The sequence below is a fragment of the Phascolarctos cinereus genome, unplaced genomic scaffold (assembly GCF_003287225.1).
Source record: "Phascolarctos cinereus isolate Bilbo 61053 unplaced genomic scaffold, phaCin_HiC Scaffold_1;HRSCAF=81, whole genome shotgun sequence".
NCBI lineage: Eukaryota > Metazoa > Chordata > Mammalia > Diprotodontia > Phascolarctidae > Phascolarctos > Phascolarctos cinereus.
Window position 1 is genome coordinate 258,151,622 of NW_027555514.1, and position 13,163 is coordinate 258,164,784.

Here is a 13,163-nt window from a genome sequence, read left to right on the forward strand (position 1 = left end):
CTGCATGCCAACATAATTGTTCTGCTTGGGGACCATCACACATAATTCCGTCTGGACACTAAAGCGTAACTCTTTCTTTAAGGTGTACTCGAAAAACTGATTGCCTCCTTGCCCGTGACATCCAAACAGAGACAGATGAGCTGCTGTGGGATCATGTTCTGGACATTTGTAATCGAGACATTGCGAAGAGATTCCTGTACTTTGAATGGCCCCGTGCCAGCCTGGCCGATCCTCTGGCACACTCAATGTAGGAAATACATTTTTCAAATACCAGTCAAAACTCTTGCAATTCAACCGTTTTCTCAATAATTTTCTTTCGGACACATCACCGTAATTTACCTTCCTTGCTAAAGGGTTTCGATTATAAAAGTGCTCTTTATATTCATCCATCCACACCTCTGCTGCCCGGACTGTGTTCTGTGGGAAATTAGGCCTGGCGTAGGGGGCTCGCTTCGGGAAAACGTGCCCTACGTGGGAACAGGGGTGAATCTCCAGGGCTCCTCCACACTGCCAAACTCTGAATGACAACTCCAAGTTCTCACCACCCCATACTTCCATCCCTGTGTCGTAAGTACCGAGGTACTCAAAATACTTTTTACTGACGGCAAATAGCCCTCCTGCCATAACGGGGGATCTGATGGGGTCAATTCTGGATTTCCACCTTCTCTTTTCATGCTCAGGGACTGCCTGCCACAGGAATGTCAAGTGCCAATCAAATCCCCCAATTACTGGCTCCCCTTCCTGCATGTAAAAGTCAAACGTATTCCAATCAATTGTGTCTATAACAGGACAAATGATCACGGATTCATCTTGACTAATCCTCTCCAAGAGAGGTTCCAACCACCCTGAGCTACACTCACAGTGACAGTCTAGGAACGTGAGCACTTCCCCAGTGGCAAAAGTCGCTCCAATGAGGCGGGCTCTGACCAGCCCCTCCCGCTTCTTGGTCCTAATTAAACGGACTCTTTGCAGATTGCTGATGTAGGTTTCCAGCTGTGCCTTCAAGTACACTTTATCACTTAAGTCGTCGACCAGGATAATCTCCTTCAGGAGGACCGCAGGGGAAGTCTCGAGGACACTGTGGACTGTCCGCAGCAAGGTGGACCAGGCTTCGTTGTAGAAGGTGATGATGACCGAGGTAGTGGGCAGCCTGCGGTACTCGTAGGTCTTGAGCCGGCACTCGTACATGCGATCATCCCGGATGTGCCGGTGCAGGGAGATTTTGTCACTCAGGTAAATGTTAATGGCATACCTTTCGGTGAGCTCTTCCGCCCGCTTCTCCTCCTCCCCCTGGAGCTGGAGGTGGCTCGCGTCTCCCCACTCCCCCAGGGCCCCGGGGTCCGGCGGGGGCTTGGCGTACAGGGGCTGGGCCAAGTCTTCCGCTTTCCCCCCGGGGCCAGGTACGCCTCTCTCCCACCTGCCGGCGGTGAAGATGTCCTCAGCAGGGGCGCGCCGAGAGGCCACGGACAGCTCCACGAGCGCATAAGCCACCACGAGGGCGCCCAGCAGCAGGCAGCCCCGGCCGAGCCAAGCCCACCTGGCTGACACGCGCACCTTCATGGTCACTGGCGCGCGCCCGCCCGGGCTGCCCAAAGTCCAGCCCGCCGCCCGAAAAGTTTGTGCGGCTGCTGGGAGGGGCTGGGGGCCGCCCCACGCGCGGCAGGAGCCCCGAGCCCAAACTCCCGGGGGCTCACTACTTCCTCCTGCGCGCCTGGTAACTTCGGGTCACACTCACTCACACACGCACACTTGCACACACGCAGGCGCGCACAGGACACAGAAACCCGCCTTCTTCCCGAGCCTGACCCCTCCCTCGGCCCTCCCCGGGCGGGGCCCCGGGTCTGGGCTCCAGCTGCGTCTCCAGCTGTGCGGGGAGGGGAGGGAGCGCACCCCCAACTCTATCCCCCCACAGAAAGGCTGGCTCCATCCCGAAGTCACTCCCACCCCCCTCCCCAGCCCAGGAGGGGGAGGAGCTTTTCCCAGCCCTGGACCCTGAGGAAATACCCCTCCCGGCCCCCCACCCCACTCCCAGGCTCCCATTGTCCATCCCACCCTGGGCCGGAAATCTCCCGGCTGGGTCAAGTTCAAGTGCGTGGATCTCAAACTGGCAGTTCTTAAAGGATTATTGCTTTAGAGCTGGAAAGACTTTAAGGTCAAGTCCAAACTCATCATTCTACAGATGAGGAAACTGAGGCACAGAGGCTTGCTAAGGTTAGAGCAAGTGTGCCACAAAACCTAGTTCAGAGCTGGAAGGGGCTCTGCCGTGAAATGCAAACCCCTGTTTTCCAGATGAGGAAACTGAGGCACAGGGACTGCAGGGATCTTGCTCCGGGTCCCACAGCTAGAGAGTGTCCCGGGCCAGATTTTAACCCCGCCCCTTTCTGATTCCAAGTTCCCGGCTCGGTCCTTTACACTAAGCTACCTCTCCATTTGTACAGAAGTTAAAAACACAAAAACAAAAACAAAAACCAGGGAGGGGTACATGATACTTACCAAGTCGTTTGCCATTGGGGCTGAAATCCACACTGGTCACTGCAGCTTTATGGCCTTTGAAATAACGCTCCAAAATTGGATCCTCCTGGAAGCAGAGGTCACCCAGGTTTTCAAAGGGGGCCCGATTTCATTCAGGAATGAAATTCACTTTTCAATCACCCACCCAGCCATTCAATAAACTGCCAGCAAACAGGGGAGCGCCCTCCCCCCCAGCCCTGCGGTTTACAAAGCAGCCCCAGTAAAAGAAAGAGCAGCTTCCACACTCCAGGCCTTTTCACAGAAAGCTCCCCCTGGCAAAACTGGAGGCAAGGGGTGGATCCAGTTAAGTACCCTTTTACCTTCCCCCTAGGTGGAGTGGGCTTTGGAATGAGGAAGTTCTGTGTTTCTCAGGGCCTCGGTTTCTTTATCTGTAAAATGAAGCAGTTTTTTCTGTCCTGTCTGACTCTTTGTGACCCCTTTTGGGGTTTTCTTGGCAAAGATGCTGGAGTGGTTTGCCATTTCCTTCTCCAACTCATTTTTTTATAGATGAGGAAACTGAGGCACATAGGGTTAAGTGACTTGTCCAGGGTCACACAGTGTCTGAAGCTGGATTTGAACCCAGGTCTTACAGACTCCAGGCTCAGAGCTCTATAGCTGCCCCATCTTTATACAGGCCTAGGAAGGTGTCTTGACTAACCTAAAGTCACACAGGTAGATAAGATTTGAACCTAAATCTTCTAAGTCTTAAAAAAACAAACAAAACCCCCCACCAACAACTTTTCTCCTTTTACAACCAGATTGGAAGGGCTACTGACTCCAAATTCAAGGGAAAGAACAAATCCCTTCCCCTCCTCGGACTCAGTCTCCCTCCTATGTAAATAACTCACAAAACAAGCATTTCCTCCCAAAGAAGCCTCAGATAGTAGTACAAAGTGAGGGGGTTCAACCAGACCAGCAGTTTCTAACCCTTTTTGCAGCATGGCCTCTCTCTGGCAGAATCTGGCGATGTCTCTGCATCCCTCCTCAGAGCTATGTTGTGGTTTTTTTTTGAGCTATGTTTTTAAATAATTCAATGAAAGGCAGGTAGAAGTTAGTGAAAATGAAGATGTAATTTTTTTTCCTATCCTTGTTCAAAGATCCCTTGAAATCTATCCACACTGCCCTTAAGAGTCCATGGACCACGGATGGGTTAAGAACCCCTGGACTAAGTGATGGCTAAGCTCCCCTGAAGCTCTAAGTCCTATGGGTTTCCTTCTAGCTTCAGTCTGCAATGGTACTAACCCGGAGGATGCTTCTGGGGCTGAGGCAATCTCCTCTAGGGGATGGCTTGGAGGGTATAGCTGCTGGTCCAGGGTTAGAGTTTGGGAGGACAGATACAATTAATAATTGGAAGACATATTTTTTGGTCATTCAACAAGCATTTATTAAACACTTACTATCTTTGTCAATCCTTGTGCAGACTGGGGATACAAAGAGAAAGCAAAAACCGTCCCTGCCCCCCCAAAAGCTTTCATTCTAATGAAAGTAACAGCATTTCGATACATTTGACTTTTATTTGAAGAAGGAGCCAGTAAGTGGAGGACTGGGTTCAAGTCTGGCTTTTGCCACTGACTCAATAAGAAACACTGGGCAAAGCACTTCCACTCTCTAGCCTCAGTTTCCCCATCTGTAAAACAGGAGAGTTGGACTAGAACTGGAAAGTTTCTTCCCAGCTCTAAGTCAGCAGGTTCTATGAGGTCCCCTGTAGTGTCAGACTATGACAAACATCCACCAGCAGAGGATTCTGAGGCTGAAACAATGGGCAGGCCCAGGTCCTGATGTCCATTCAAAGAGATCTGTCTTAAAGGGATTCGGAGTCCCAGCTCTTTGGGCAAGGAACCTCCTCTCCCTTTAAGTCCTAGCTAAAATCCTACCTTCTGAAGGAAGCCTTCCCCCACCCCTCTTAATTCTACCCTTCCTCTGCTAATTGCTTCCTATTTATCCCCAACAATAGCTACCTTGTACTTGTAGTCTTCTACCCTTAGATAAAGTTCCTAGAAGACAGGGATTGTCTTTGGCCTTTCTTTGTTATGACCAACACTTAGCACAGTACCAGGCAAACAGTAAGTGTTTCATAAATGTGTATTCCCTTTCTCCCTTTGTAGTGTTTGTCCATAGTTGTTTGCACATTGTCTCCCCCAGTAGACTGTAAACTCCTAGAGGACAGAGATTGTCTTTGGCCCTTCTTGGTATCACCAACACTTAGTACTTGTCAAACAGTAAGTGTTTAATAAATGCTTATTCCCTTTCTCCCTTTGTAGTGTTTGTCCATAGTTGTTTGCACATTGTCTCCCCCAGTAGACTGTAAACTCCTAGAGGACAGAGATTGTCTCTGGCCCTTCTTGGTATCACCAACACTTAGTACTTGGCAAACAGTAAGTGTTTAATAAATGCTTATTCCCTTTCTCCCTTTGTAGTGTTTGTCCATAGTTGTCTGCTTGTTTTCTCCCCCATTAGATTGTAAGCTCCCTGAGGGCAGGGACTGCCTTTGGCCTTTCTTAGCTTAGCACAGTGCAGGGTACCTAGTAGGTACTTAATAAGTGTTGATCAACTGACACCCACGGTCTCCATTTCTTTCTCTGCAAAAATCAGAGGGCTGGACTGGAGGACCCCCAACATCCCTTCTGGCTTGAAAGCTCTCATCCTGAGGATTCTGGCTCACAGCGCAGAGACCTTAGGAAAGTCCCGTGTGCCTCGGTTTCCCCCCTGTAAAACAAGCGGGCTGGATGGACTAGCCGACCCCTCCGACCCTTCTGGCCGCGAACCCGTGACCCTCGGACCCGGGCTTTGCCGCAACTTGCGGTGTGTCCCTGGGAAAGCCGCCAGGCCGCCCGTGCCTCAGTTTCCCTCCTCGTCCAGGAGGCGGGGCTGAGCAGAGGGCCTCCCGGCTCCGAGCCTCAGTTTCCCCGCTTGTCCTAGCCGGGGCGGGGCTGTTGCTCCGGAGCCCCGGGGTCCGCCCCGCCCCCGCCCCCCAGATCCGCCCTCCGCCCCATCCCCCCGCCCGGTCGGTCCGTCCTTACCGGGGCGAAGGCCATGGGGACGCGGCCGCGCCGACGCCGGGAGGGGGGAGGGGAGGGAAGGGGAGGGCAGGGACGGGGGCGGGCACGGCGGGCGGAACCGTGCGGGGCCCGGAACCGTTTGGCGGCGGCCGCGGCGTGGGCCCGTCACAACAACGACGGCGGCCCAGTCAAACCCCCCGCGCTCCAGCCCCGGCGAGGCGAGCCCCGATCGCACCCTGGCCCCATTGGCCGCCTTCGCTTCCGGCCCGTGGCGTCAGCGGCCGCCCCGAGGCCCGCGATTGGCTCGGGTTCGTCCCCCTGGCGAACTGATGCGGCGCTAGGACCCGGCGGGAGCCCGCGCTGAGAACCGAGGGGAAGGCGGAAGGTGAAGCGGGAGTTGTTGGGATCGACGCGATCGGCGATCGATTCTGCGTTAAAGGGAACGGGTCGGTGCGGGAGGGGCTCGAAAGCGGCCCTCGCCCTTCCCATTACAGACGGGGAAACTGAGGCCCAGAGTGGGGAAGTCGCCAGCCTGAAGGGCCCAGGTAAATATCAGAGCCGGTGTGCAATCTCAGGTTCTCTGACTTCAAATCCAGGACTCTTCCCATTACACCACACCGCCCCTGCCACCCTTCTCCATCCTCCCCCTCTCCCTCCCTCCCTCCCTCCCTCCCTCTTCCCTCCTCCCATCCCTTCTCCCCGTCTCTCCCCTCTCTCTTCCTCTCTTCCATCCATCTTCCTTCTCCCATCCCTCCTCCTCATCTCCCATCCCCTTTTTCCTCCCATCCTTCCACCCCTCCCCCTATTCCTCCCCAGTCTCTTCCATCCCTCTTCCTCCTTCCTCCTCCCATCCCTCCTCCCCATCCCTCCTCTCTCTGCTCGCCATTCACCTCCTCTCCCTTCTCCCCAACCCTCCCTCTCCTTCCCTCCTCACCCTCCCTCTTCCCCTCTCTATCCCCTCGCTGCCCCATTTCCCCCCTCTCTTTTTTCTCATCTCCCCTGTCAGTCCTCCTCCTTCGGCCCTCCCTTCCCTTATCCATCTCTTCCTTTTTCCCTCCCTCCTTCCCTTCTTCCTTCCTTCCCTCATTCCTCCTCCCCTCTCTTATTCCTTCCCCTCAATTTTTCTTCCTTCCTCTATCCCTCCTCCATCCACCTTTCCTCTTCCTTGTTCTCTCCCTCCTATTTCTCTTTTACCTTCTTTCCCTACTTCATTTCTTCATCCTCTTTTCTCCCTCCTCCTCCATCTCCCCTTCCTTCATCTCTCCTCCCTCGTCTCCCTTGCCAGTCTTCCCCTCTCTCTTTCCTTCTCTCCCCCCTCTCTCTTTGCATCTCTGTCTCTCCTCTTCTTCAACCTTCCCTCCATCCTTCTATCCTCTTCTCCTCCCTCCCTCCCTCATCACTCCTGCCCACCTTCCTGCCCTCACTTTGCTGTCTCTCCCTTTCCATTTAGTCTCTAGAGACAAAAATTCCCACTAAAGATCCTGCCCCTCAGCACCTTGAGGACAGTAATAGTAACAATTAAGAGGTAGCATGCATGTTCTTAAAGCCAGGAAGACCTGGATTCAAGTCCTGCCTCTGACATCGCTTGGCCGTGTAAGTCTGGACAAGTCACCTCTCAATGTTCTCCAAAAGTATAAGTTACAGAAAAGGTGTCAACCTGTGTCCCCTCACTCCGATGATCCCTATGCCTATTAAATCACAAGTGCAATCCCTGTCCGCTAATAATAATTACCATTTGTATAGCACTTTAGGTTTGAAAAATATTTTTACCTATTTTGACCCTCACAGGTTGGTGCTCTAATTATTTCCATTTTACAGATAAAGAAACTGAGACCAAGACATAAGTGACTTGCCCAGGATGATCATACGTTATAACTCAGATTTGTAAACCTCTTTAGAGGCTATAAAGCACTCAGTGAAGAAAGGATTGTAAATGTTATTGTCTCCATTTTTAAACAGCCAAAGAGAGGAGAAGGACCCAAGACCCAAGTCTAGGGTAATTGTTAGAGGGAGGATTTGAACCCAGGCCTTCCATTCCCATGTCTGGAGTTTCTTCAGGTACTTCTCTACATATTTAAAAAAAAAACCCTTCCTCCTGAGCCACAGCTGATCCTTTGCAACTTTTGTCTATGGGAGAAAAGAAACATTTTAAAAGTTGTCTGGATCTGATTTTTAACATTCCCTCTCCTTCCATTCTTTTGCCTATTTTACTTGGTCACCTCCCCTAGTGTCCTAGAATATTGTTCATTTCTTTCCTCACTTTGAGGTTAAACCTTTTTGGAGTTTTAAGTAAAGGGAGAAAAGTGTCTACAAATTACTTCAGGCTTTTTTCTCCTACTGTAGTAGATTTCAGCTTACAATAGATATGTTCTGTTTGTTGTTCGTTCTTTCTTTCCTTTTTTCTTTTGGTGAGGAAATCAGGGGTAAGTGACTTGCCCAGGGTCACACAGCTAGTAAGTGTCAAGTGTCTAAAGGACAAATTTGAACTCAGGTCCTCTTGACTCTAGGGCCAATGCTGTGTCCACTGCGCCATCTAGCTGCCCCCATCCTTTGTTTTCTCAGCAGACCAGTGACATCATGGGTCAATGTCTCGACTTTCAAGTGAATTAGATTTAAGTGAGGCAGAGGGGCACAAAGTCCTCAGCCTCACTCTCTTTCCCAGAGTCATGGAAGTCCAGTGGCAGGACAAAAGTTAGAGAAACGTTCCCTACATAGATGGGCACATTCTAGCTTATACAATGATATCTCTATTAGCGTGAACGCCACAGATTCCCAACTGGCTCAGTTGGGCTTTACGGATAGGAATGGGAGCCATGGAGTGGTAAAGGTAGGCAAACACTCTCTTCCAATTGAAATGGACATCTCAGCAGCTCATCAAATGAGACAATTGCCCAGAGCACTGACAAGTGAAATGACTTGCGCAAGGTCACACAGCCAGGCTATGGCTGAAGCAGGAGATGAACTTGGGTGTTCTTGACTTTGAGACTGGCTCTCTGTCCACTCCTCATGGGTACAGCTTGAGGTAGAGGAAAATGGCACTCCTCTTCATTTGGTACCTTTAATTTCACTCTCCCATTTTGGAGTGGGGGCAGACCAGCCCAGTGGGTGCAGAGTACCTCAACTCATCTTCGACTTTTCTGTTCCTCTCTTCCTACTGTCCAAAGAGCAAAGTAGGAGGTGGGGATATGTGGTCACTCATGGATCTGTAGGAAAACACCATCTAGGTTTCAAGTGTTGCTGGGGAAACCACTTGGTTTTTCTGATTCATAATCACAATAGTTGAATTTCTGAAGAATCACATCCACATTATTAAGGATTTTGTATCCGTCTTCATGAAGAGGAGTCAGATGTCAACAAGATACTGTTGAGACCCCCTTACTCAACTAGTCACCGTAAATTAGTCCTTGTCATTATAATTTTAGAGGCAGCATGAAGGACTGGACAGAGGGTCAGGAAATGGATTCTGACACATGTAATACTGGGTAAAGAATTTTATTTCCCCCCCTTTTTTTTTGAGGCAGAGTTAAGTGACTTGCCCAGCGTCACACGGCTATAAGTGTCTGAGGACAGATTTGAACTCCGGTTCTTTCTGACTCCCGGGCTAGTGCTCTATCCACTGTGCCACCTAACTGACCCTAAATCATTTTGTTTCTCAGTGCCCTCCTAGCAGCCTTCAAAGACTAGAAGTTATTAGACGGATTGCCAGTCTGCATGGGGGAAGGAAGTTTGCACAGCCTTGATCTCTGCACACCAATGAAATCCTAGGTCCAGGCCAAATACATAGATACAAAACATTCCACCTCCCGTTGTCCTAAGGCTGAAAAATTAAATTTCTTAGCTCTGGCAGTTTAATCAATGAATTTACTTTAGCTAGATCTTGAAAGAAGCGCCTTCAAAATTCGACTATTCATTTATGATACAAAAGCGCCATCTACTGTTGAGAGCTCCATATGACACCTTCAAGGGGGTACTATTTGATCCACGTAATTTGATTTTCTTAGAATCCCGACACAGAGTGGGAGGGGACCTGAGAGGTCATTTAGTCCAGTCCCCTGTAACCCCTACCATGTATTATATGATCCCCAGTCTGAGAAGTAATGATCATAATGACTGACATCTAATGCCTTAAGATGCCAGTTATATACAAAGCCATTTAGCAACAGTCCATGAATAATCAGCAAGCATTTATTAGGCACCTAAGTGCTGAGGATGCAAGGAAAGAAAAATGCAGTCCTTGCCCTCAAGGAGCTGATATTCTAAAGTGGGGGAACTCCAAGCAAATGACTGTATACGTGCAAGATAGATAGGAGTATAAATGGGAGGGAACCTTGGGGGAAAAATATTTGTAAGGCGTAAATAAGAGAGAGGCAGCTAGGGGGTGCCATGGTGCACAGAGCACCAGGCCTGGAGTCAGGAAGACTCATTTTCATGAGTTCAAATCCGGCCTCAGACACTTACTAGCCGTGTGACCCTGGGCAAGTCACTTTGCCCTGTTTGCCTCAGTTTCCTCATCTGTAAAATGAGCTGGAGAAGGAAATGGCACACCATTCTAACATCTTGGCCAAGAAAACCCCGAACGGGGTCATGAAGAGTTGGATATGACTAAATAAGAACAAAAGTGAGGGGAGGAGGGGGCATAGGAAGGGGGAAGGCTTGGCACAGAAGGCATGATTTGTTCTGAGTCTCAAAGGAAACCAGGGGAGCAAGGAAGAGGAGGAGGTGAGAAGGGGAGAGCTTTCCAGGATACGAAACATGCCCAGAGGTGGGAGATGGGGGGAGGGGGTCCTGTTAGATGAATAGCAAAGAGGAACAGAGGGAGACCTGAGAAGAGGAGAAAGGGCTGGGAGTGATTAGGAAGAGGGACAGAGAATGCAGGGTGGAGATGAATGCACTGGTAAATGTTTAACAACTGGCTGACCAGGAAAAATACATAAGCAAGACAGACTTAAGTTCAATCTGCATTATTACTATTATCTCCATCACTCTCTTAAGTCTTGAAAGTCAGCAACAACAAAAAAATAAGTCATGATTTGGAACATTTACCAATTTCTGAGGTGTGAACGTTCGTAGTGAAAATTTAACAATCGGCTCTCAAGAGCTGGTAGGAGTTGGTTCTAGTATACCACTGGATGAAGAGGTAGGCAGGAGGGGGAAAGGGACAGAAAAGAAGGGAGGAACAATGGGGAGGATGACAGACTGTGTGAAATGTTGTAGATTGGCCCTCACATTTGTGAAAAGAAACTAGGCCGACTAAGTCCATCCCAGGACTGAAGAGAAAAAGAGGAGGCCGAGGTTGCCAAATATTCTGCACAGATCTAAGTGTGAGCAGGGAGTCAGACATACTCCCTAGAGGCGGGTGCTGTGCTGTGCTGAGTCTACAGCTGAATGCTTTGGGGGAGGGGGTAGGAAGAAAGCAGCATAGTGATGGTCTTGGGAACTCCCAACCTGATGGAAGTGACTTATTTGCAGGAATATAAGTAAGGCTGGGGAAGTCCCAGAGTTTGTGGGTGGGCCAGACTCCCAGGTGTCAGAGCAGCTGTAGGGAGAGTCAGACATAGGAATCCTAGGGCATAGATACAGAAAGGAATGAATCCCCTCAGTCCAAAATGGCAGCCAACATCCAAAGCCTTTAGTCCTGGACCCAGGACTCTGAGATGGCAGAGAACCAAACCAAGAGATAAACCATCCTCTTACAGAATTCTAGACCTAGGGTCAGAAAGTCTTGAGTTCGAATCCAGCTGTGTGCCCTGGGCAAATTGCTTAACCTCTCTCAAACTCAGTTTCCTCGTCTGTAAAATGGAGATAATAATAATAACAGCTACTTCCCAGGGTTGTAGTGATCAAATGAGAAAATATTTGTAAGGTGTTTTGCAAATAAAAAAATATTTGTAAGGTGTATTGCAAACCTTAAAGCACTATATAAATGCTAGCTATCATTATTAAACTGTCTGCACTGGGCCTGGATACCTCTGCCTTCTTTTTTCCCTGGTTTCCTTCAAGGATCAGTTCAAACCCCACCTCCTGCAGGAGGATTTCTCAGGCCCTCCTTTTACCCCCTCCCCATTGCCTTCCTTCAGAAATTTCCTTGTATTGACCCTGTGTATATCTTTTATGACTAATATTTTGCATATTGTCTCCCCTTTTAGAGTGTGAACTCCTTGAGGGCAGAAACTATTTCTGCCTATTCCTATAAACCCAGTGCCTTGCCCAGTGCCTGGCACATAGTAAGAGCTTAATAAATGTTTGTTGACTGGCAAAAAAAAAAAAAGACTATTCCATTTAATTGTACTTATACTCCCAATTCATGGTGAAACATAGTAAGCACTTAATAGATGTTTGTTGACTGACTTATTAGACGGGCGAGAATCCAAATGACATATAAAGCACTAAGTAGTAAAGAACATGTCACTTCAACAGCATGAAAACAGATTGCACAATTACGATATTTACACAAGCGAATGTAACAGGAGAGAGTGCATTTGGGGGCCTGGTGACGGAGTTTGGAATCATGGGAAGTGCCCACTTTTTTATTCTCACGCCCTAGGGAGGATGTCAGCATTGAGCAAGAGAAGCGTTTTGGAGGTTCGTCTTTGTATCCTAATGCCTGAGGCACTTCCTTATGCAAATGTGCCCCTGCCAAATATTTCTGGAACTGTTGAATTCACTTAGCAGTGATAGAACAGACCAGCCCTGATATTTTGAAGAGACATTCCATTTTTCTCTTTTTCATTGATGTTTTCTGTTTTTTACATCACCGTGGTATCCCATATGTCCTCCTGCTTCCGCTCCCTGAGAGCTGTCCCATGTGACACACAACCGTTTGTTTGTTGTCAGAGGAAAAAATGGCACAGCGATCAATACACTGAGAAAGTCTGAAAATGTGTGCAATGTGTGACACGTGCGAGCCTCCCAACTCCACGAAGCGGAAAGTTGGGGGTGTCTTCTCCCATCCCTTCATTTGAGTCCCACTTGATCTTTGTAACTTTGTTACACGCACTTTTCCTTTTTTCTATCATTCTTTCCGTCTCCGTAATAAGCACTGGGAAAGACCTTAACTTAAAAAAGCCAAGGTCTCCAACTGCATCCTGGGCCATCTCCAGTCGTCCTGACCTATATCTGGCCACTGGACCCAGATGGCTCTGGGGAGAGAATGAGGCTGGTGACTTTGCACAGCTCTGCCTCACTCAAAACCAATTCACTTGCAAGTCATGACATCACCAACATCACCGTCCTCTTCTGGAGCAGAGGACAAGCAAGATTGTTATAGTTACTGTGTATAGTGTTCTCTGCTACTCTCTTATAGCACAGGAATATTCCATTACGTTTGTCCCACAATTTGTTTATCTGTTCCCCAGCTGATGGGCATCTACTTTGTTTCCAGTTCTTAGTTATCACAAAAAGTGCTGCTATAAATATTTTGGAGTACATGGGGACTTGTTTTCTTGTAACATTCCATTTTAAGAGTCTGTTGAAAAAGTCAGTGTGCTGAGGGGTATATTTTGGGAACATTTCCCATGAGGATGCATCTACTATTGATGCTTAGATTACTTGTATGTGCCAGACATGCACATAGGGGAACCAGAGGCTTGGTGATAAACCAGGACTTACACCTTAAAGGTCTACTTTCCAAGAAGGTATATACGCACAAGGGCC

General features: G+C 49.0%; 1 protein-coding gene across 5 annotated transcripts in view; it reads right to left on the minus strand.

Moving 5' to 3' along the window:
* The window catches only part of POC1B (POC1 centriolar protein B), a 108,633-nt gene extending 102,931 nt beyond the window's left edge, over positions 1-5,702 (minus strand). The window contains exons 1-2 of one of the 5 annotated variants that reach the window (XR_002325921.2): positions 5,532-5,691; positions 2,494-2,578 (exon numbers count right to left, since the gene is read on the minus strand). Coding sequence is in view for 3 of the 5 variants with exons in the window: in XM_020993452.2 (XP_020849111.1) it covers positions 2,494-2,578; positions 5,532-5,546 (100 nt within the window). In the remaining 2 variants the exon portion in view is untranslated. Of the gene's footprint in view, positions 1-2,493; positions 2,579-2,831; positions 2,913-5,531 lie in introns of those variants that run through there. The other 4 variants (XM_020993452.2, XM_020993453.2, XM_020993454.2 and 1 more) reach the window with 4 other exon arrangements.
* Positions 5,703-13,163: the final 7,461 nt, after the last annotated feature.